This window comes from Numida meleagris, chromosome 21 (assembly GCF_002078875.1).
Source record: "Numida meleagris isolate 19003 breed g44 Domestic line chromosome 21, NumMel1.0, whole genome shotgun sequence".
NCBI classification, from domain to species: domain Eukaryota; kingdom Metazoa; phylum Chordata; class Aves; order Galliformes; family Numididae; genus Numida; species Numida meleagris.
Genome location: NC_034429.1, coordinates 1,148,409 through 1,171,188, shown reverse-complemented (window position 1 = coordinate 1,171,188; position 22,780 = coordinate 1,148,409). Strand labels below are relative to the sequence as shown.

At 48.7% G+C, this 22,780-nt stretch overlaps 2 protein-coding genes and 1 long non-coding RNA gene across 4 annotated transcripts in view; all 3 read right to left on the bottom strand.

Annotated features, from left to right (window-relative positions):
- Positions 519 to 2,743, bottom strand: NKX2-6 (NK2 homeobox 6). Its single transcript, XM_021374816.1, has 2 exons — positions 2,632 to 2,743; positions 519 to 988 (listed from the first exon to the last, which is right to left on the bottom strand). Exons 1-2 carry the CDS (start codon positions 2,741 to 2,743, stop codon positions 519 to 521), a joined length of 582 nt encoding a protein of 193 aa, XP_021230491.1.
- Positions 12,239 to 22,364, bottom strand: STC1 (stanniocalcin 1). Of its 2 annotated transcripts, XM_021375076.1 has the most exons (5): positions 22,187 to 22,364; positions 19,907 to 20,049; positions 18,928 to 19,139; positions 15,592 to 15,809; positions 12,239 to 14,089 (listed from the first exon to the last, which is right to left on the bottom strand). In XM_021375076.1, exons 1-5 carry the CDS (start codon positions 22,302 to 22,304, stop codon positions 14,013 to 14,015), a joined length of 768 nt encoding a protein of 255 aa, XP_021230751.1. In that variant the 5' UTR covers positions 22,305 to 22,364; the 3' UTR covers positions 12,239 to 14,012. The 2 variants fall into 2 exon arrangements, with proteins under 2 accessions (XP_021230751.1, XP_021230752.1); XM_021375077.1 differs by having other exon boundaries at positions 12,239 to 15,809.
- The window catches only part of LOC110387214, a 46,441-nt gene continuing 46,070 nt past the window's right edge, over positions 22,410 to 22,780 (bottom strand). Inside the window, exon 4 of the long non-coding RNA XR_002432439.1 lies at positions 22,410 to 22,722. This is a non-coding gene — a long non-coding RNA (uncharacterized LOC110387214). The remainder of the gene's footprint in view (positions 22,723 to 22,780) is intronic.

The following is a 22,780-nucleotide window of genomic DNA, read 5'->3' as shown; positions in this document are numbered from 1 at the left end:
CCAACATTTTTTTGCTTTAGATCTGATGCCCAGATGTAAATTGTGGCTGGAGAGGTTAAAATGCTGAAGGGGGAAAGGTGAGAGAGGGGAAACACATATTCTCACCTTCTTTTTTTTTAATTGCAAATAATAATAGTAATCAAGGCAGAAATGAACACTCGTAAGTCATTTAGAAATACGGATTAGAGATGTATCCCAAAAGTTGAGAGGAACTCAAAGCATTAAATGAAGTGTTCATGGAAAACCAAAGGCACAGCGGTGCACACAGACCCTGTTTCCTTAGGAAGAAGAGCAGCATCCCATCCCTATGCATCCCACAGAAGCATCCCTGTGGGGCAGGGTGGGATTCACTCCATGTTTGTGTCCAAATAAATAAATGCCCCTGGCACTGGGGTCCCCAGATATGCAGCACCAGAATTCCCTTTCCTTGGGCTGGGTGGTGTGGATGGATGTCCCACATCCTGCTGTCCATTACGGCTCCGGATGCCCCCATCCCTTTCCTGGGCCACATCCCAAGCTCATGGTGTGAGCACCCCAGCATATCCCACCCCACAGCTCACCCCATAGGCACCGTAGTAAGTGCTATAGGAGTAGGGGCTGACGGTGACCCCATAAGGAGCCAGGTGGGGTTGAGACCCTCCAAAACAAGGCTTGCCATCCCTGACCAGCACCGGAACAGCCACTCTACGTGGTGACAGTGGGTAGGTGGCCATCTCCAGGGATCTATCCTGCCGCTGCCTCTTGCATTTGTAGCGCCGGTTCTGGAACCAGATTTTCACCTGGGTGGAGGTGAGCTGGAGCACGTTGGCCAGGTGTTCCCTTTCTAGAGCGGAGAGGTATTTCTGCTGCTTGAATCGCCGCTCCAGTTCCAACACCTGAGTTTGGGAGAACAAAACACGGGGTTTGCGCCGCTGCGGTTGCTTGGGGTGGTGGCAGGGGTCTGTTTGCTGCTGGTCTGGCTGCAGGGGCTGGGAGAGCAGACATTGTCCTGCAAAGGGAAAAGCCCGAAGCAAAGTGAGACCCCAACATGGTCCTGCTGCCAGCGAGGAAATAAATTGGGAACGGGGACCCAAAAACCCAAAGCACAGTGAGACCCCAACCTAGTCCTGCTGCCTCGGAGTTTCCACGGAGGGTGTTAAATTGGGAATGGGGCCCCTTGGCATAACTTAAATGAATTTTTCCTATGATGTTTAGTGGAGATTCAAGAAAAAAATCCTTTATTTTTGGGATCTGTTGCATGAATTTTGGGTAATGCCTCATTTCTACCTTTCTTATTGACGGGTGCTGCGCCCATGGCAGCCACAGCCCAGAGAGGCACAGGGGACATGGGTTTAAGGTAGGACCGTGCACCCCAAACCTCAAATACTCTTCCCCACATCTTCCCCATGGGGATGGAAACACCCACAGGGATGGAATTACCCACACACAGCCTTCACTTCCAGCACCCAAACCACGCGGCTCCCCGAATTTAAGCAAAAAGAAAGGGCTGGGAACAAAGGACAAAAACCTCAAAGATCTACAAGAAGGTGCAGGTTAGGAGGTTTTGTTGGTATTTTTTTATTATTATTATTATTTCTATTGTTGTTATTATTATTTTGCTGCTCGGTGATTTCTGTGCAGTGATTTCTCGCTGCTGGTGGGATGTGCTCGGATCCCTTGGACACTGTATTATGGTTTTGGGAGGTTTGGGGATGCTACGGGCAAATGGGGTGCTGGAGAACTCCGGAGCCCTCCCCTGGATGTTCCCACCCTCCCCAGCTCTCTGCCGCCGCATCCCAGTGCCTCCCAGTGCTCGAGCTCCGCTCTTAATGGTTTTCCCGTTAATTCCAATCTGCAGCCGCCGGGCTTTAGGGAAACGCGAGCAAAGGAATCTTTGCCCGATTTAGCCAGAAGGGAATGGGGGTCGCCATCCGATGTCCCCCCCCCCCGGAGTCCGTAGCCGCCTCCGAACAGCACAGGACGGGGGGGTCCCTTTCCCTTCGTGCGGTTTTCCCTTTCTTCCCGCGGGGACAATTAAGGGCGCATCGAATTAAGGCGTTGTGTCAGCCCGAACCGCTCCGAATTGGGATTTTTAGGCAGGATCAGTCCCAGCACTGCCTGCCCGGGGGGGGTCGGGGGGTCTGGGCATGCGGGGGTCCGGGGAGGTGACGCTGCAGTGGGAGAACGGGACAGGGAGAGGGGAGAAAAGGGTATTTACGGCCCCCCCAGGGAAAGGGATGGAGATGAGGCCGCTCTGTGCCCCCTCCCCGTGCGGATGGTGCGTGGGGTGGGGTGCGCCGAGTGGGAAAAAGCCCTGAAAGAAAACCCGAAAGAAAACCAAAGGGGGATAAAAGAAGGGAGAGCAAAGGAAAAAGGAGGAGAAAAAAAATAAGAGGGAGAAAGAAAAGGGATGGTGGTGGGGGGGAATAAAAAGGGAGGAAAGAAAGGGAGAAAAAAGGGGGAAAAAAGGAGGGTAAAAAGGAAGGGCAAAAAAAAAAATCGGGGGAGAAAAAAAGGGAGAAATGCAGAAAACGCCGCATCTCCACCGGCAGCACCGAGCGGTGCCGCTTCGTCGGGACTGAGGTTCCGCTGCCCCCAGTTTGTCCGCTCCGGGATCCGGGGGGGCTCGTGTGTCCCGCGGCTCCCACTCACCCGACGGCGGTTCCTCCTCCCCGGGGGGGCTGCGGCGGACCCCGGGGGCTCCGGGAGCGCTTCCCTGCTCCAGGTTGAGGATATCCTCGACGGAGAAAGGGGTGGGCAGCATCCTCCGGGGGGGGGGCGGGGGGATCGGTGTGAGCTCCCTGTCTCTGCCCGCCTGTTACTGCGGCTCCAGCTGGGGGTCCCGAGGCTGGGAGGGGTAAAGGGAGAGCGGGTCGAACCCTTGGGGTAGGGGGTCAGGATGATCTACCCCAAGCTGGGCCCCCCCTGTAGCCCCTTTTTACACCACCACTCCCCCCTCAGCTGGGTGGGGAGGGAAGGAGCCAGCCCCCTTCCTCTTTGTATTTCCAAAACAAGGGGAAGCGAGGAGGGGGCTGAGCTGCAATAAAACAAATCGAGGCGATTAGAGCTCCATTAAGGTCACATTAGCGAGCGGCTCGGGGAGATAAGGGCTGATAAGGCGGCGGGGCGCAGACCGCCTCCATCCTCCTGGTGGTGAAGGGAGGGGGATGATGTGTGAGCCCCAACCTCTGCCAAATTCCCATGCACTGCCCCAGTGCCTCCCAGTCCGTTCCAGTGCTGCCCAGGCAGTGGGACTGGGCTGGCAGCCCCACAATGGGTACAACATGAATAACCCCATTGCAGGGAGCGAGGCCAAACCCTGCCCCATATGGCAATGGGGTGATGCTGGGCCTTATCTGGGCGTCCGGCTCTTTCAATTAAAATTCCTGGGGCTGGTGTTTGCTGATAGCCCTGACAGAGCGGGTGGCTGGGTTGGGCCGGTATCTCCCGCACCCAAACCCGACTGTTTGGAGGGGGCTGAACAAAGAACAGCCCCAACGCAGGGCTGGAGCAGGAGGGAAAATAAATGTAGTGGGTCAGGGAGAGAGATGTCACGGGTCCATCCTCAGCTCTGCGTAATGCATGGGTTCGTCCCATCCCTCCTTCAGAGCTTTGCATACATCCATCCCTGTGGGACAGCCCACCACTGCTCTATTTCCCAGTGCAATGGAAAGGTTTGGACTGGATCTATCGGGGCTCCCCTTCTTGTGAGGATTTGGTAGTGATAAACACTGGGAAATATCTGGAAATATTTTTCCCCCTTTTTTTGTTAGCCAGTGTTCCTGCCTCTCAAATGCTGCAGTCCATTTCACAGAACCACAGAATCACTAAAGTTAGAATGACCACTAAGATCATCCAGTCCAACCACCAACCCATGCCCATGACCACTCTAAACCATTTAAACCAACTGAAGCTCCTCTTGCTGGGGCATCCCTGGATTGTCCTACCCCATGGTACCCACAAGCCAGGTTTGCTGCCGCCCCGTCCCCTTTAACCCAAGGAACCTCATCCCCGGGCTGCGCTCATTGCCACGTCTAAATGGGACCCAAGGAACAACAGCAGGCAGAGCAAACAAGCAGTAACACTACACCTTGCCTTGTTGATGGCAGGAGGCAGCCGGCGCCAAGGTAAAATGCTTGGCTGAGAGTGAGACGAGCAGGAAGGAATTGGGGTGAGCGGCTTCATCCGCCCCCAACGATGGCACAGCAGCGGAGATTGATGGCGCTTGGCTGGATGTGCTCTCAGGGCTGCTGGGCTGGGGGAGAAGAAAGGAACACGGAGCTTATTGCAGGGCAGGATCCCTGCTCCCCATCCCGTTCCGTGCTGAATGGACTGATTTCATTGCAGCCACCCAGGGATATTGCCCCTTGTTTTAACTAGGTTAAGTGAAAGCAGGAGGAGGATCCTTCTGGCTCGTCTGAACTGTGTTCCTATGGTGGCTGCTTGCGTGGTTTCTGCTTTCTGGTGTTCTCAAGGAGCTCATCAAGGTCCTGTTGTGCTGCTGGAGCATCTGAAGCTCTGGAAATGTGGCCCTGAATGAGGCAGGAGGGTCCATGCTCAGAGCAATGTGGGGATGAGGAGCGGGCTGCACACACGGGGATGGCACAGAGATCACTACGGGCAGGGCTAAGAAGTTGATCAGGGCTTTGATGTGATGAAATTGAGCCTGGAAGCGTTCTCTCCACCCTCTCCTTCTTCCAAGCTACCTTCCATCCCCTTTTTCATTGGTGAAATTAAAAGAAAAAAAAAAGCAGAAAAAAATTAAAGCAAATAGCAAAGCAGGTAATGGGAATCAGAGCTTCCTAATACAAACGATGGGGGGAAAAAAAGTAAGAAAACATGCTTTTTTTTTTTTTTCCCCCCCCAAAGACAAAAAATAACACGGAAACTGTAGAAGGTTTTCTGTGGTCTGAAAACACAGCTGGGCAGCTCTGGGTGGCGAAATGTGGGCAGGAGGGGTGCAGGGCTGAATGCCCTCTATTTATCTCCTTCCCACTCCCCCAGTTTTAGCCAACTCTTCACCTCCTGAGCCAAACCGGTGTTTCTCTGCTGCTCCATGGGGCCATCACTCAGGGGCTGCGGGGCTGCTTCTCATCACCACCCTTTATCTCTTCCTTCGGGATTTTTGGGGAACTTGTTGAAATCAGCGCGATTATGCAGACGGATGAGTTCCCAGAGCCGTGGAGCGGCGTTGCCCGAACTTTTGGGCAGCAGTGCCCTCTGCTTGGCCGCTGGAGAGGTGCAGCTCCAGCCCTGCAAGAACTCAACACGGAGCAGAGAAGGGAAAGAAGAGCAAAAATCCCCCCTCCCTCCCCCCCGTGCTGCTTTCCTCGTGGGGAATGAGGCTGCGGGGTTTGGGAATCACTGCGCCGCACTCGGGAGATAAAAGCACTGATTGATGGCAGGTAGCAGCGCGCTGCCCATCTACCTCTGAGCAGGGAGTTACATTTAAACGGGAGGTTTTGGTGTTGGCGTGACGAATTGAGCGTCCTGCTGGATGGCAGGAATTCGAACCCCCCTTCCTCCAAAAATGATGTTTTCAGTGCTTGTGAGAGGAGCAAAGCGCTGGACTTTCTCACCTTTGCTTTTGCTGTGATTTAGCCCAGTTCCCGAGGATGCTCGCAGTGCAATGCAACGCAATGCAGGGCAGGGAGGGAAGGAGGCATGGGGGCTGCAGGAGGCAGTGCTGGGTGCGAGCAGTGCTGCATGTTGCAGGCGGCCTTCAGTCGGCAGATGGCACAAGAGCTGTGGAGGAGCGAGTGCGGCAGCTCGGACAGAGCCTGCTGCAAAGGGGAAGAAAAATGGGGGAAAAAATGGGAAAAAAAGGGGGAAAAATTGGGGGAAATAGGGAAAATGGGGAAACAATAGGAAAAAATGGGAGGAGGTGGAGGAAAATGGGAGAAGATGGGGGAAAATGGGAAAAAAATGGGGAAAAAATGGGAAAAAATGTGCGTGTCCCCACAGCTTGCTGGAGTTTGGCTGGGATGCTGCAGGGCTGTGCTGGTGAATCCCCATCCATTACTTGCCCATGATATGAAATCTCCCAATTTTATCTTCTTGATACTCAAATCTCTGCATCCTCACTTGTAAACCTATGGTACTGATTTACCCCAGTGATCCCCGTGCATTCCCATTGCTCCCAGTCCCGGGGTTTGCAAACACTGAGTGTTGCACAAATGTTTGGTACTGAGGTTTGCTCTCTGCTTTGGAACAACCAAGAGGTTCATCACATATGTTTGGTTTGTGGGGCGTTTTGCTTTATTTTTTTTTTCCTCTTTTGGGAACTGGAGATATTTATTTAGATCCAGAAGAGAGCGTTCAGGTGCCGAGCCAAAAAGCAACTAAACTAAGGAGAACTGCTTAATTCTCCCTCTGATGTCATCCGTGGAACCTGCAGTAATGACAACACTGAAGTGAAACTCTGCTCTGTGTAATTCACAGGGCAGAGGGAAATGCATCATGCATTATCAGCTACTACATGTCAGAGGTTTCCTCTTTGTCACCCTACCCACCCTTAAAGCACACAAAGTGGCTGTGAGCAACTTCCTAAGGTGCTGGGAATGGGTGAATCCCTGCAAAGAGGTGGTGCGGCGCTCTCCCTTTTGGCATCCTCTTTGTGATCCCTTTTTAATTGTTCTGACGGTGATTAACAGCTCGACCACCAGCCGTGCCTTTTTCCACTCTCCGACACAACGGCTGCCAAAAGGAAGAGTCTCCTTATGGGAACGAGTGTGTGGATTGTGCACGTTGGAAGCTCCTCCATATGGGACTTCTGGGAGTGGAGGACCAGGGATGCTGCTGATCCTTCAGGGTGATGCTTCCCACAGCAGTTTCACTGCATTTAATTTTGCTTTTCCCATTTCTGTGGCCCGGGGAAGGCAGTAGGGCCAGGTTGTGGGACGGATCCTTCAGTGCCCCGCAGATTTCTCCCCGCAAAAACCCACTGGGCCAACTTCTGAGGGCTCAGCTCACTTAAAAGACTTTTAAAAATATGACCAAGCGTTTCTTTACATTATTTAAAAGTCTCTTTAAAGAGCAGCTGCCTCCTATTAATACCGCTTGGGCCGATAATCTCTGCTCGGATCTATCTTTAGAGTGCTGCCAGCATTAATGGGGGCTGGAGGTGCAGCTGAACACACAGCAGAACCTCCTAGGGAGGAAAAGCAAAGAGAACCGTGGGTTTTGGGATGAGTTTGGAGAAATCATCCCCTGGATTGCACAAGGAACCCCTGGGAGTAAAGATGAGCAGTGGTTGCCACGACTTCCTCCCCTTTCCCAGGATGGGTTTTTGGTAGGGAGTAGCACCAAGCTAACGGAGCAATGCTGAAATCCCAAACTTCTTGAGATCTCATCAATAATTGTCTTAACGCCATAACTCAGCGGAGCTGGAGGGCTGAAATGCTTTCCAAGGAGAGAGCAGAGGCTGAGCCCATCACCCAACAACCATCACCCATTGCTGCCACCCACCACCCATCACCTTATTTTCTTTCCTACAATTCTTTAAACAAGACCCATCCCTGGCTTGGCTTGGCTTGATTACCTTCATCCCAAGGGCAAATTTGGGGATTTAGGGAGCTCAGATCCCAACTGGGTTTTGCAGTGCAGGAGGTGACAAGGAGCTGTCCCATGTCTCCTAGCGCTGATTTGCACAGCTCATGGACACACCTCTGTCCGACAGCTTCTCTGTGTGGAAAGAGCTCATTACCGCGTTAAAACAGCACCCACAGACTTTGTGACAAGCAGCCAAGCACAGCCAGGGGTGCATGTTAATTTAGAAAACCATGGCATTATTCATCTCTTCGTATCGTGCCCATCAGGGATGCTGGAAAAGCTCAGGCATGTCACGCCAGGTCCCAGCTCTGCCTCCAGTGCCTGCTGGAAATGGAAGATATAGGGAAGATGTTTTTCTCTCTATATGGGAAACGATGCAATTTTCCAGCAGTTTGAATACAGGCAGCTATTTGCTATGCTTATGGCAGAGGAAACATTTCAGTGGAAGACCTTAAAGATGAGCCAGGTGCCAACACATGCAGCACTTCCATGGCACGATAGAGCTTGGCAGTGATATTCGGGAGATGCTGGTCCTTGGCAATGCCATTGTGAGAAAATGGGACAGGGGTGGTCGTTGCAGTTGGCTTTGGCCAATGTGGGTTTGCTCTTTTGGTCTTGGCTGGATGCCTGCAGGCTGAGAATTTGCTTTTTTCGAGGGGGACATTGGGAAAAATCTGGTGTATTTGTGGAAAATTCCTCCGGGTGCTGTCCTCAGAGACTGATAGTCTTTGAGCAAAAGGTCTCATGTACTTGACCCTGATTAATGTTTAATGATGGTGCAAGATTCAGGCTCCCAAGGCAGAATCTGGCTGCACAATGGTGGGAGCAGAGCAGAACGCCTTTCCACACCAAAGGAAAAACCAACATTCTCCTTCTGGTAATCTCATTTTTTCGGCCAGCCTGTACCACTCCCCATCCTTAAGGGAAGTTTGCTCCCTGACCTGGGAATCCAGCTGCGGGGCTGTGCATCCTCAGGGGTGGATCTGCCCTCAGCTTTTTCCTCTGATGCCATGATAAAACTCCTGCTCTCCGTCAGTCAGAGGGGCTGCGAGGGTGCCTGGCCCCAGTGACGAAGAGGAAAGGGCTCGTGCGTCGTTGGGATGCTCCTGACTCACCGATGGCAGCTCCACCTACATGGTCACACGTTTTCCCATAGGGATTTGCAATGGTGAGCGGAGAACCACTGCCCGTCATCGGTCCCTCTTCCTGAGCACGGTGCCTCTGCTGAAAGGAAGGAAAGATTTCCCCCCTTGGACAGGAAAGATCCACAGCCTCACGGCAGGATACGGCGGGCTGAGGGGGGAAGGAAGGGGTTTTCTGTGTGAAAGCAGAGAGAATGGGACAAATTTGGGCTGAAATCGTGGCTTTTTGGTCTGCGGTAGGGGTTGGTGGCCAGGTGCATGGGGTCAACCTCACATATGGACCTCGGCATGGGAGCAGTGGGTGAGGACATGGGGAGGAGGGATAAGCTCCATAAAACAGCTAGATTCCTCTCTTTTTTGCTCAATAAGTGATTTTTTTTAATTGGATATTTTGGGGTCCTTCAGTGCAAGGCCATGCTCTTCCCTGTGGCTGTAGGGATAAGGGAATATATAGGAAAGGGTACAAAAGAACTCACTTAGGTCGTTAGCCACAAAAGCTGATTTGCCACAAATGTGAACTCAAAGCCCACAAATACCACATTCTCATCAAAATCATGGCCAGAGAATATAAGCGAGGCTGAGAAGCACGTGTGGAGCTTTAAGCAAACATATTTTGGAAAAAAATAAATAAATAAATATATATATATATATATAATCCTACCAGGTTTTATTATCAGTCCAGAAATAAAAAATAAATAGCCATTTGGATCTCCTGCGTTCCCCAGCAGAGAGGGAAATGGTGTTGGGCTGTTGGCTCCATGGAGCCCTGAGCCAAGGATCGCGTCCAGAGAGGAGCAGTGATCTTGTTCTGCAGCGAAAACAATGAAACTCCAAGCCTCAAGATGAAACAAAGCCCCGAAGGGAACTTGGAGGAACCAATTTTCTCCTGGCTCCCATAAAATGGGGTTTTGCTTTTAAATAACCACTGTGAGCAGCTGTCTTTGCGCCCAGAGCTGCAGCATCCTTCCCATAGAGGTGTCCCCATGGCCTGGCTCCTCACCCGGGCTACCCTGGCATCTCAATCTGCCAAAAAAAACGAGAGCCAAAGGGGAGTGAAATGAGAAAAAAATTCCCATCTGTGTGAAAATAATTACATCTCCCCCATGAGCTCATTCCGGTTTTACTAGTTTTTCCAGCTGCCGGCTGGAATACAACGCCTGTGCCTATCTCAGGTATTTTCTGCCTCAGGTTCTTGAACTTGCAGCAGGGATCCCTCTGAATCCTGGAGATAAGTGGCGTTTGCACCAACGTTATCTCTAATGGCAAAGGTAGTGTATTCCAGGAAGATGCCAGGATTGGAATAAAGAAGTTTGTGGGCTGTCAGCATGGTGAGGAGGAGATGTCTTGGTGGAAAATGCTGATACAGTGAAGAAAAGTAATTTGTGTGAACAGCTTATCCTGCTGGATACCTCTATCCATAAATTAGATGTGCTGTGTGTCCTTCCCTCCAACCACACCACGGAAAAAGTGGGATTCCAAGGGGATGTAATCCCCAAAATCCATCCCCAACACTTTTGCACTGAAATACATAAAAACATAAATTGGGTTTGTGCAGCTCAGCCGTGAGTTCCCTACTTTTAACCTGCAAAGCCTGCATCCATTGGCTTTTTTTTCTGCCTTTTTTCCTTCTTCATCTAACCTTGCGCGATGGGAACAACCAGTGCAGCTCAATTTGTTTGAACTTTGATTATATTTTTAGCATCCTACTTCTTTCATATTCCCAGTCGTACTGGCTGAATCACGATGGCAAAGACAATGTCCTTTATTATATTGTGGAAGGTTTTTTTTTTTCTTTTTTTTTTTTTTTTTTTTTTTCTGCTCTTTTATTTTTCTAAGCTCACAGGAGGCAGGAAGTTCCCGAATTTCACTCCCAGCAGCTTCGTACGGTGTCACTCCAAGTGCCAAAGATCACACTCCTTCTCCTCTGCTCTTGGTCTTTCTTTCTCTCCCCTTTCTCAGAACAGCAAAGCAGGAAGGGTGAGGGCCAGGAAAATCTGAAATGATTTTCCCCTTGTTTTGCAACGAAACGTAAAAAGCAAAACAAAACAAAAAATGGACAAGACAAGAACATCAGTCAATCATGTACCTTGGTCCTCGGCCAAATCAAATTAACTCCTGGGCAGTTTGTTCCATGTGAAGATGACAACAGGACTTCCATGCGCTACGCTCGCCATCGCCGCGCTGAGATTTCCTCTCCTAGGATCCATTTCTGGGCAGAATTTCCACCACGGTGATGACTTGGATCAGACCCCTGTTGCTGGCAGCTCTTAAAATCAAAGCTCTCGTTATTAGCGTTGGTCTAAACAGATTTTTTTTTTTGAGTAACTTGTGAAACACAGCTGCATTTCAGAAATGTTGTCACAGATGGGGATAACAAGGTAGAAATGTCCCATGAAATGAAATTTTCAGTAGTAATAGTGATAATAATAACAGTAATAATAATAGCAAAACTTCCAAAAGTTCGATTACCCACTTTGTTCTTTAAAAGAACTTCGCTTGACTCATGCTGCCTGCTTTCTGCACTGTGTGAATGAACTGTAGACATTTTTTATCTATGGGATACGTCATCTCTCCAAGAAGTCAATCTCAAATTTAGGGGGAGAAAGGAAAATCTGTATTACCATGCTGCAATCTCTTGCAGAGAACAGAGGATCGTGCTTTGAGCCATGCTGGAGAGCTCATACGTAATTCACCTCTTCCTTTTGGGGCTGATGACATCGTGCCCTCATTGCCTGCTTGAAGTCTTCCTGCTGGGAGGGCAATTATTGCAATAAAGGAGACTTTCAAGCAGGATTTGTTGTGTAGGGTGACTCCATCCATTCAGGTGAGGTGCTTTGTCCTTGTAAAATCTCAATTCTCTAGGAACAATTCTATTTTACGGATGTGGTTTGTCAATGAGAAAGCCATACAGGCTGAAATTTATGAACACTGCATAGGAATAGTACTCAGGACTGGCAGTAATTATTTATAATGGCTATTAATTACAAAATAGCTGTGAAACTCAGCTTTTAAATGGAGCATCTGTACTACTTCCAAAGCTCTCTTTTTTGCAAAAGCAGAAATGGGAACTGACTTTGAAACATATAATTCACTGTTTATCTGCAATTGTTTTGGTCAGTTCAAATTGAATGCTGCTTCCTTTGTTGCTTTGGCTCCAAGAAAATGGAGTAGGTGGGTTCGTTATTCAGTAGTTGGGTGGGTGAGTAGGTGCACGTGTTCAGAAAGTGATTTGGGGATTTCTACTTATGGAAAAACAAGCTGAAATGTCAGACAGAATCATTAAGGTTGGAAAAGACCTCCAAGATCAAGTCCAACCGTTGACCCATCACCACCATGTCCATTCATAGGGTCACTCAGGTTGGAAAAGACCTCGAAGATCAAGTGCAACCATCAACCTCCACCCCACCACGTCCACTAAACCATGTCCCTAAGATGGTGACACCCATCTCTATGTCCTCTTAGTGAGACAACCGAACGGCACTTGGACAGGTAGGTGCAACAGTGTGCTTGTTGGGCATGACCACGATCACAATGAGGTTCAATGAAAGAGCCAGACACAGAAAAAATCCTTAAATTTGACATTTTATTTCATCGCAGAAGAAAATCCAACATAGGCCTCATTATGTTATGCATCTTCAATTATAAAAATAAGCAAAGAAAATAACTTGCATCTTTCTCATTACTATGATATGTTTCAAATAACCTTTATATGAACACACTGAGCTTTAAAAATGTAATTTAAACAATAAATAATGACATATACCAGATATGCTCACTGTTTATTCCAGTACTCAGCAAAAAAAAAACAAAAAAAAACAAAAAAACAAACAAAAAAAAACCAAAAAACCAAAACTCTCTCCCCCTTCTAAGTATCTTTAAATTATAAATACATAATGCAAATTTATAATGGCACAAAACATCTAAAGTGCAAACAAATCACAATGAGAATCATGCAAACATTTCTAGATAAGCCCCTCCCCGCCTCCGAGAGAAAACATTTCTGCAGTGAACGCAAGATTAAAAAAATAAAGCATCAGAGATTAAATAAAGTGTGAAATAGCTGGACTTTGTGTTGAGAATCATTCCCCATCTCCAGGGGGATTTCTCTCACCTAATTCAGACCATACCCATGGGGCACCGTTCCCAGTCGATGGGAAGTGCCACCATGTCCCCCTCTGCTGATAAGGGAGAGTTGAAGTGACCAGCTTAGGCTAAAAGTTTGGCAAGGTGAACCCCAAGTCTTTGGATTTTACGTGTCTGTGCTTGCAGCTTCCTCACTGAATCACAGAATCATTAACATTGGAAAGACCACTAAGACCATCCAGTCCAACCACCAACCCATGCCCGTGACCTTGTGACAAAGTCAAACAAGCTTAGGTTCCTACTGAAAAAAAAAAAAGAAAAGTTAGGAGAACCCAAAAAGATAGAGTTTGGGCTCTTGCTCCCCAACCTGAAGTCAACTTCATTAAGCTTTGGGTTTTCATGGAAGCGCTGCACAAAGCAGCAGAGAAGCCAATTGCGAACCAGAGCATCTAGATGAGCTCACTGAGCTCTACTGGCATCAGCCAATGGGGAACCCAGCTGGGAGATGCTTCCTATTGCCCAGAGCTGTCCTGTTGGGACGCTCCAACCAAGTAACACCTTTTTGGAACAACTGCCCCCAAAAGAGACATGCACTCCATGCACAGCCCCAACAGATCTCCCAGTTTTGCAGCATTCCCAACGGCACAATGCTGCAGGGTGCGCAGCTCCAGGAATGGATCTTAAGCAGGAGTCAAACTCTTAGGGTCGTGATAATTCAAAGGGACTTTGGTTTTCACCTTGCAAAACTTGACGGTGTCGGACTTTATATACACCTGACTTTAAGAACGAGCAATATTGCATCTTGTTTGTCCTGGACTGCACGATTCAGAGTACTCAAAAACAAAACAAAACGAAAACCCCAACCCTCTACCGTCAGCAACATTTTTTGCTGCTTACAATTTCATGACAGCACTTTTGGGCTACATTTAATGAAGACAGCAGTATGAGAAACGCTGCCACTGCATCTGGTTTCAATATATTAGCAGCAAGTTATTGTTTAAAGGCTTTGTGGTTTAAGAAAAGAAAAAAAAAAAAAAGAGAGGAAAAAAAAAAAAAAAAAAAGAGTTATATTGCTTTAGATTTCAAAAAAAAAAAAAAAAAAAAAAAAAAAGAGATACCTCCTTTATTAGCTCTCTAACTAGTTGAGCAAGAGTCATCCAGGCCGCAGACAGGCTCTAGCGGGACAGATTTTGGAGCTGGCCGTGCTGATCGCGTGCCACGCTGCGGCTTTTTTTGGCTCGCCGAAGCCACCAAGGGCTACTGTGCAGAGAGCGGCGTCGGGGGAAGGCCCCCATCTGCGGCTGTGGGACCGGCCCTGGTCCTGTTCGCGGAGGCTGCGGGAGAGATGGGTGGGAGGAAAGGCAGGTCTGAGAGCTTCATGCATGCGCCTTGTTTTTTCTGCAGGAGTTTAAGATATTTTCTCCAGATTTTTTATTTATTTATTTATTTTTTTTCCTCCCCCTGCCTTTCCCCAGAAATCGCCTTTCTATGGGAAGTTTTGCCTTTGGGATCCCGAAGAACCGCCTGGCGTTCCCCCCAGCAGCTCTCCTGCAGCCTTGGGTACAGCTACGGCCGCTCTGAGCTCGCTGTTCATTCTCATTTTGCTTTTTCCCCCCCCCCCCCCCCCCATTTTCACCTATGAAGAGAGGTTTGTTTCTGGCCAAACGTTTTCTCTCTTCCGTTATAAAAAGGCCACAGAGCAGAAGGTGAACTCTTGAATATGACAGAGATACTATTTCCAGGAAAAAAAAAAAGAATAGCTAACTTACAAAACTAAGTTTATGCAATAAAGTTATTACATTCTGCTCCTGTCAAGCAGACTCTCATGGAACTTATGTACAGTACATGACAGATTTTAAAACTATTTATACCACAGTTAGAGCAAGACCTTTAATACTCTTGTCTTAAGACAGGGTTTGTTTTTGTTAACTTCTCTTAAAGCTTTAGACAGTTAAATACAGTACATAGATGTTAGCTTTTAAATACAATGCAATATTATGTAACCTTCTGACTAGCTTGAACCATAGACTGGCACCGCTTTTAATCATTTCCGCAGTACAAAATGTTCCTTTCCTGATTTGCTGTGTGTCGGGGGTGGTGGGGGGGGTCGTTTGGGCTCATTTTGCACTGTGGTGCCAGGTCACGGTAATGAGAATCACCCACAGCTAGCGAGTTTGGTAAACCAACCAATGGGTTGGTAAACCAACCAATGGGTTGGTAAACCAGCGGGTTAACGGAGCTGTGTTGGAAGGATTAGGACTGCATGACGCTAAGAGACCAGGAATATGACATTCATATTCGTCCATGGCCAGCACAGATTCATAACACGAATTCCACTGACATCGTTAGGATGTGCAATAGTTGTTAGTGCATCTATCGTCGCCTACCAGCTTGCTACGAACGAGAATCGGCGATTCTCCTGGGTGCCAAATCTTCAGACCTCAATGGCGTTAGTGCTACAGTACTTTAGGGTTTGGTGTCTGAAGGCCTGACCGCTGCACAGTTCTATTTAAGACTAGGATCGTTTGGGATCGCTTTTTGTGGGGAAGAAAGGAGAGATGGGGACATTTTGACGGCAGGAAAGCTGAGACACTGAACACAGACCCATGCAAAAGTTGGTTGGAGAGGAATAGAAAATATTAATGACTAAATCTAAAACCAGTTCCTAGGTGTTATTCAAACTAGCTACAGTACGCTTGGTTCGGGTGCATTACTCTTCTAGAAGAGAGACTTCAGCTTTGGTAGTGCTTAGCATCCCTTACACCCATGGCGCTGCCGAGGCGTTACGCGCTTTCGGCAGAGCTGCGCTTGGCGTGGGCTGGGCTGGACCCCTCACCTCGGAGGTTCCTGAAGTAGAGTTTGAGCTTCTGCGGCTCCGTGATGCGTCTCCTGGCGAAGTCCGTGCGCGGGTGGCCCTGGGCGCAGTGGTCTGTCTGCAGCAGGTGGAAGAGGCTCGCCATGTTGGGCCCGATCTTCTCCATCAAGCTGTCCTTGATGGTGCTCACAGTCTCTTCATCACACTCCAGTAAGCTTCTCACCAGCTTGTTGTAATACCTGCGGGACAGACACCGTCCGTTACTCGGCCTCCCGGCATGACCAGAGAAATGAGGGAAGGGCTGGTCCCCAGCCAACGGCACTGCCCAGGCAACAGAACTACGGAAATCGGAGATTTAAGTAGTTCAGGATACATTCATAGAAACATAGAGGTTGGAATTAGAGTCTTGGAGTAGTTCAGGATGTGTTTGTAGAGTCACAGAGGTCGGAAAAGACATTAAGATCACAGAATCATAGAAACTCTTGAGTTGGAAGGGATCCTTAAAGGCCATCTGGTCCAATCTCCCTGCAGTGAACAGGGACAGCTCCATCAGGTGCTCAGAGCCCTGTCCACCCTGACCTTGGGTGTCTGCAGGGATGGGGCATCCACCCTGAGGAACTAAGTCGATGTAACTGGATTAAGCGTGGGTTTTATTCTGCTCAACACCCCAAGCTTCTAAAGCTTTAGTAAGAAAAATAATGGCTTCTTTCTAATAGGCAGACACTGCCAGGGTGGCCCTTCCTACACAGGAATCCATCCCTGTGCTTCCCAGTACCTCTGAGCAGCTCTGGCCCCATCCCCTTCCCTCCTCCCTTCACCCTCCATGCAGAGAAGGACCGGAGGAGGGAGAAGCAGCTCAGTGCAAGTCAGAGCCTGACAGATGTGTGCGCTCCCTGGGGACAGATCTTTAGGACATACAATTGCCACTTGCGGCGAGCTGACTGTGCATTAAACCACACGCGGGGACCTTCTGCTTCCCCCTGTTGCATGCTTGCCTGCTGCTGCTATCTCAGCCCTGAGCACACGTTCTTTGCAGGAGGAGGGAGCCAGGAAACTGTGCTGATTTGTTTCCCCAGCGCTGCTCGAGCCAAGAGGAGCACGGAGCTACGGGAGCACGCAGCCCTGCGTGCACCTCATGGATCATCCCCCTGCAGGCAGAAAGTTGGGAAAAGAGGGGCAGTCCCATATGTGCTGGGCCACTTCTGCCTGAAAGGACAACAGGGAACTTATTTTAAGCCTTTAAGGTCACGATGACATTTTTTCCACGGGTGCAGAAAAGAGAATAACCTGCAGGAGGAGGAGGGGAAGGAAGAGGGAAATGGGACTTTGCATTCAAGCTCCTTTCCTTGCACTCAGCTCTGCCCTTTTGAGCCATCAGTGGAGGTCAGGTGAGGTTAAATTTCTCCTGCACTCCGAGTACAGGAGCACGGCAGTATTGTCATCTGGATCACGCACAGATGATGATGAATGCATCTGTGCAAACCATACAGGGCACGAGAAGCAGATCCTACTCACTGCCCTGCACCATGCAATCACATCTGTGTGCTTTCCAGTGCTGGAGCTGCAACCCGGTGGCTGCTGATGCCTCTCTAGACTGAGAGCAAAGGCAGCAAGGCTTTCCTCTGCCCCTGCCACGAGATTAAATCGCAGGAAGATGCTATGACCTTTAACTACTTCCTCCTGGCGTCCCAGGCCAAGTGGCACATTCTTATTGTGACGCTATGCTGGGACAGGGGCTGGGAAAGCAGGATGCTTTAGGAGACCTTCATGTAAACTATTAGCTGGGAAATCCTGCTGCTTTTGTTACTCAACATGTCATAATATCCTTTGGCTTCGAGGCGGGCTGGCGGTGGTGGGGGAGGCGTTCCCTCTGCCTGGGGACAGAGCAGCCCTGCGCTAAGCTTGGGAGGAACATCCCATACATGTGCAACACCACTGCTGCTCCCTCTGTGGTCCTTGTCCCCACGTCCCCCTTTGCCCCATTGCCCTGCACCCTTGCAATCCCTGGTGCAAACCGTACAAAATGCTGCTGTTCCACGTCCCAGCCCAAATTTGTTTGGGGGAAGACAGGAGAAAAAGCCACACTGGAGCTCCTGGCTTGGTGGACAATGAGTTCGGTTACCTACAAACTCCCTCATTGGAGGAACTGCCTTCCCCAGTGTATGATTTTCTGGATATCTACAATACAGTTTTCAGTGATGAGTTTATCCCGAAACACCTATATATCATCATCCCACCTGAGCTCACATGGGTCTGAAGGCTCAGTACGCTTCTTGATGAAGTCAAACAGCCACCCCAGAGGAGCTCCAGCAGCCAGCCAACACGTTACATTGCAGCTCGGTCTGTTTGCACTCAAATTCTAAGAGCATATTTACTCAAACTGCTCAAAAAGATCCCTTTTATCCCAATCACAAGACTCAGCACTGATTGTTCCAGGATTTAGAGGAAGAAATCCCTGCCCTTGCAGCGTGACTGCGCAGACTGCAGCAGCTCCCTGAAGCCTCTCTCTGTCCCTTGTCCTTGGAGATGGGGACAGGTCAGGTCTGTGCTCAGATAAAGCACAGAGAGCAGCGTGACGTGGCCATTCCTGCAGGCAGCCTTTGCTAGCAAGGAGGAACAGGGGTGAAACAACCCTAAAAGAGACCATTAGCAACACCAGACTATCTCTAGAATATGATCCACTGGATCATGCCACAATAAGGTTATAGAGTCTGCTCGCTGGTTCCCTTTCAGCCTTCCTAATTCTTCATATCTGGACCTTCATATGGCACCTAGCTCATCTGCTAGGTGCCATGAACCCAAAAAAGAAGAGAACGAAGTTGCAATAGGTTGAGTAGCTCTTATGTGCTCAATCTGATGGATGCTATATTGATCACACTGGACTGGTATTTAAAAGGTCTGTTTGCCATTATTCTGCATTCAAACTAAAAGAACCAACATTTAAACCAGATCCAGGCTTTGAAGTAATGTATGTCCTCTTTAATTTTACAGTTCTCTCCTGGAGATGTTTATAAGCATATTTAGCAAAAAGAGAATCAGAAGAATGCTGGTAAAAATTAACAAGGATTTGAAAAGGCAGAGCATTACAGAGGCTGAGCTGCATGAGGACTCATAAGAAGTTAGAAATGTGAGGAATCAAGTTGACTTTCTCTACGCTTCCCACTTTTGTGTTGGCTCGCGTGATGGGTTGGGTTGGAAGGGACCTCAAAGATTACAGAACCATAGGATGGGATGGGTTGGAAGGGACCTCAAAGATTATAGAGCCATAGGATGCTATGGGTTGGAAGGGACCTTAAAGACCATCCAGTTCCAACTAGATTTTCATGTTGGATTTTGTGGTGCACTTTGGCCACGTACCGGTTTGAAAATTGATTTGGGAGCTGCACGACCTCCGTGATGGCTTCGGGATTCCGCTTCGCAATGCCGCACATGTCCAGCTTGCTGTAGCACTCCTCCTGCACTTCAGAGATCATTCTTTGGAACGTGGAGCACCTCCGGATGGCGAGGAACACCTTGGACGTGACCCCATTGGCAATGCATTTCAAGCTTTCTTTCACAAAAGCTTTTCCCTGCAAACAGAAGCAAACCCTTAAAATGCAACAGATTTCATAGAAAGGGGTGTAATAACAGATGCTCTGCTATGAATGGCTGCTATTAATTACCCTTGCTGCAATTACAGACCTGCTGGAGGCCTCTTACCAAGAGTGGCAGGGAGCTGGACCCCAAGTGCTCGCTGTTATTGCAGGGTAGTTAGGAGGCAGAACACCAAGCTCCTGTTCCCAACAGCTTTAAGCATTGGAAGCATTAGTGTGAGCAGCCCACAGCGTTGGGAGGACCAGCACCAGGGACGGACCTAATCCTACCCTCCACTCTCTGCATACCAGGGGCTGGACACATGGGAGCATGAACATCTGGGGAAGAAAATGATGGAAAAGGGCCTTTGGCAGAACCATCACGCTGTGATATTCTCCTGTTTACCCTGCTGCAGCTCCAGAGGGGCTGATCTGGCCGTGCGTTCCCAGGCCCGGAGACTTCCAATTCAAACCCCAGCCCCGTGCCAGGTCCCACAGTCAGAAGACTCACTTTGTTCGAAGAACGTTTATATTTCCTCCTGAAGAGGAAACTTCGCTCTCCGCCCCACTCAACACTCAACGCTCCCTGCCAAGTCCTCACACATAGAGTACAGTATGTGGAAAATGTAGTGCAGAAAATAGCCCTGAAGGATGCGCTTGTGGCCAAAACCCAACGCCGTGGTTCAGAGGAGCAGCCAAGAAGGGCTGTAAGAAAGGAAGGGTTAAGCCTGCACAGAGGGCAGAGAAATGAAGGCGTACCGTACCTGAGTGTCGAATTTAGCAGCGCTGTAGAGGAAGGACTTGCAGATGTCGTACATTCCGTCCGTGTCGCACGTGGAGTTCTCCAGGCAGGCAAAGGCCCCGCAGCCCACCTGGAGGGCACTGTTCAGGCAGCGAACCACCTCGGCTGCGGAGAGAGGCACAAGGTTAATGCCCATCGCCCTCTCAACTAGCAAGCTGTGGGCCGTGTCATGCCCAACTGTGAGCCAACTGTTCCTTGGGACAGGGGGAGAGAGGACAAAGAGAGGCAAAAGGCTCTGCAAAGTGAGTTGATGACAGAAATCATGGCAATGCAAATTGAGGGATAGAGACTTCAACTACCCAAACGGGTTATTGTGGATTAAAAGAGAGGTGGGAAATGAGTGTCTTTGGGTAGATGGAGACTTGGAGGTCCATCCCAACCTAACTCTCATGGTGCGTACCTATGGCATTACTCAGAGCTCCTGTGGACAAGGGAGAAGCAAGGAGAATGGACCCGCGAGGTCGTCCCTAGGGTCATCGTAGAATGATAGAATGGTTGAGTTGGAAGGGACCTTAATGATCAGAGAACCATAAGATTGGTTGGGTTGGAAGGGACCTTAAAGATCATCTACTTCCAATGTCCTGCCATGTTAATGTTCAGTTCTACAAAGCAGCTGAACAAGGAGCTTGGTGCTAAACACTAACATGGTACCCAGCAATGCACAAGTGTAGCCAAGAACGGTTATGCAGCTGAATATTTGCACAGAGACGCGACATGTGGGCACAGAAAGTTAAGGCAATGGAGATGACCATGCATAATTAACATCTGTGAGGCAGGAGCCAGTCTGAGCAGAGGGGTATCCATGTCATCCCATCTTTTTTAGCGCAGATAGTATGCATTTTAACAATGAATCAGCAGTATTGCCACATGATTGCCCCGAAGTTAGTGGGGATTAACCTTTTTTGGTAAACTGAACATCTGTCCCCTTATGTGTCTGTGCCAGGCATATTCATTACTTTCGCAGATCATGTTACGAGACATTCTTTAGGAAGAAATGCAAACCCAGAGTCTCCCATCGAGATCCTAGGTGTGGGAAAAGTGAGGGTTTGCATTTAGTGGAAGAGGACACACCTTACCAAGAACTAAGTTGTAGCCTAAAGATGTACCTCGTAACTAGGAGAAAATAAATTAAAAAAAATCACCCAATTAACCCCTCCTCACGCTCTGCTCCTGCTTACATGCCTGAAGGGAGAAATATTTGGTAAGATCATCCTCTTCCCAGTTCATAACCTCACAAGTCATTCCCATAATTATGTTTCCACAGGTTCAAATTATAACTTTGCTTTCAGCAGACTTAGTATGCATTAAGCTTTTATTGTTTTAGGCACAGTGCAATAGTGAGACCCTATGTTTCTATAGCAACCAAATACAAAAGGAAATTGAGCAAACACCCTAGTATAATGCTGCAGAGCCTTGCAGATCTAAAATAAGACATCTGTTAATGAGCTCCAAATTAGAGACATAATATCTTTTCAATATACTTAGAAGACAGATTTTTAATTTCCATTGTTCAAGACAATGTGTCCAACTTATCTAAGCATCTACAGTGCGCAAAGTGGAGACTCCAGTGCTGACTTGCCAGCAATTTTTTTTTTTTATCTATTGTAAAAGCAACTTTGCTAAATGTCACAAACGTATTTTTACAGTACCATCGAACTGATAGCAATCAGTTTGTGGAAATAAATGCTCGCGGCGGACAGTTTCTAGGTTACTGCATTCTTCAAAGTCACACATCTCCCCCCCTCTCTGAGCAGACAGATGTTTGGCAGAACAATGGTTCAGCCAAATTTCCACGGATTTTATCAACTTCCTAAAAAGCAAAGAATTTCACTGCAGGGGAGTTGGATGGGATGACCTTTAAGGGTCCCTTCCAACTCAGAAGATTCTATGATTCTACGGATTTAACGCCAAAGTAGAATTGTGATGGGAAAAGAGAGAGATACATGCAAGCAGAAGGGGGAAAAGTGCACAGAACTCATTTAGTAGATGGGGGAGGAGGAGAGAGAATGAATTACATCCTGCAAGCAGAGCACACACCGGTTCCCTGACCCAGCTCTGAAAGAAGCTATGCACCAATATCATCCTCAACCAGCCCCTCACGTTAATGCTTGCTCCTACCAGTTTATAAGGAAAAATAAAAAAAAAATAGAGGAAAAGATAAAAAGAAAAATCAGCAGGAGATACATCTGAAACAGTGGAACCCATCGGGGCTGAGGCTCAGAGCCCTCCTCCTGGCTGTTACCTGAGTTCTGGGCTGCAACCCTGGGCTTCCTGGGGCTCACAGAGTCATTCTGTTCAGCTTCGTAGGACGCGGACGCACTGATCACCAGCAGCAGCAGCAAACCAGACTTTAGGAGCATTCTCTGACAAGTTTCCGCTAAGTGTGGCTTTTTTTTTTGGCTTTTTTTTTTTGCCTGGTTTTTTTTGGCTTTTTTTTTTACCAAGGCAAGCCTGGATTATTTGGCTTTTTTTTTTTTTTTTGGTGTATGGGTTCTTCCACTCCGGCTCGAGCAAAGATGTGGAGCTGGATGGGAATGCAAGGAGCGCGCCCGGGGTTGGGGACCGCTGCCCGGCAATGCGTGGTGACCCCTCCGGCTGCGCTCAATGGGGGACCGGGAGCAGTGCTGAGGGCTTTTATAGCCGCCCTTATCGGTCCCCCGCGGGCTGCCGAGCCAATCGCGAGGCGTTGGGCAGAGCCAATGGCAGAGTGGACTCATTCAAAGCCCTCCGAAAACTGCAACTTCACAGGAAGAATATTTTCCAGCCCATTAAAAGTACCTGCCAAACAACGAGCATCAAAAAGTTCATCGGTGGGAAAGGGAAAAGGGAGGGGGGT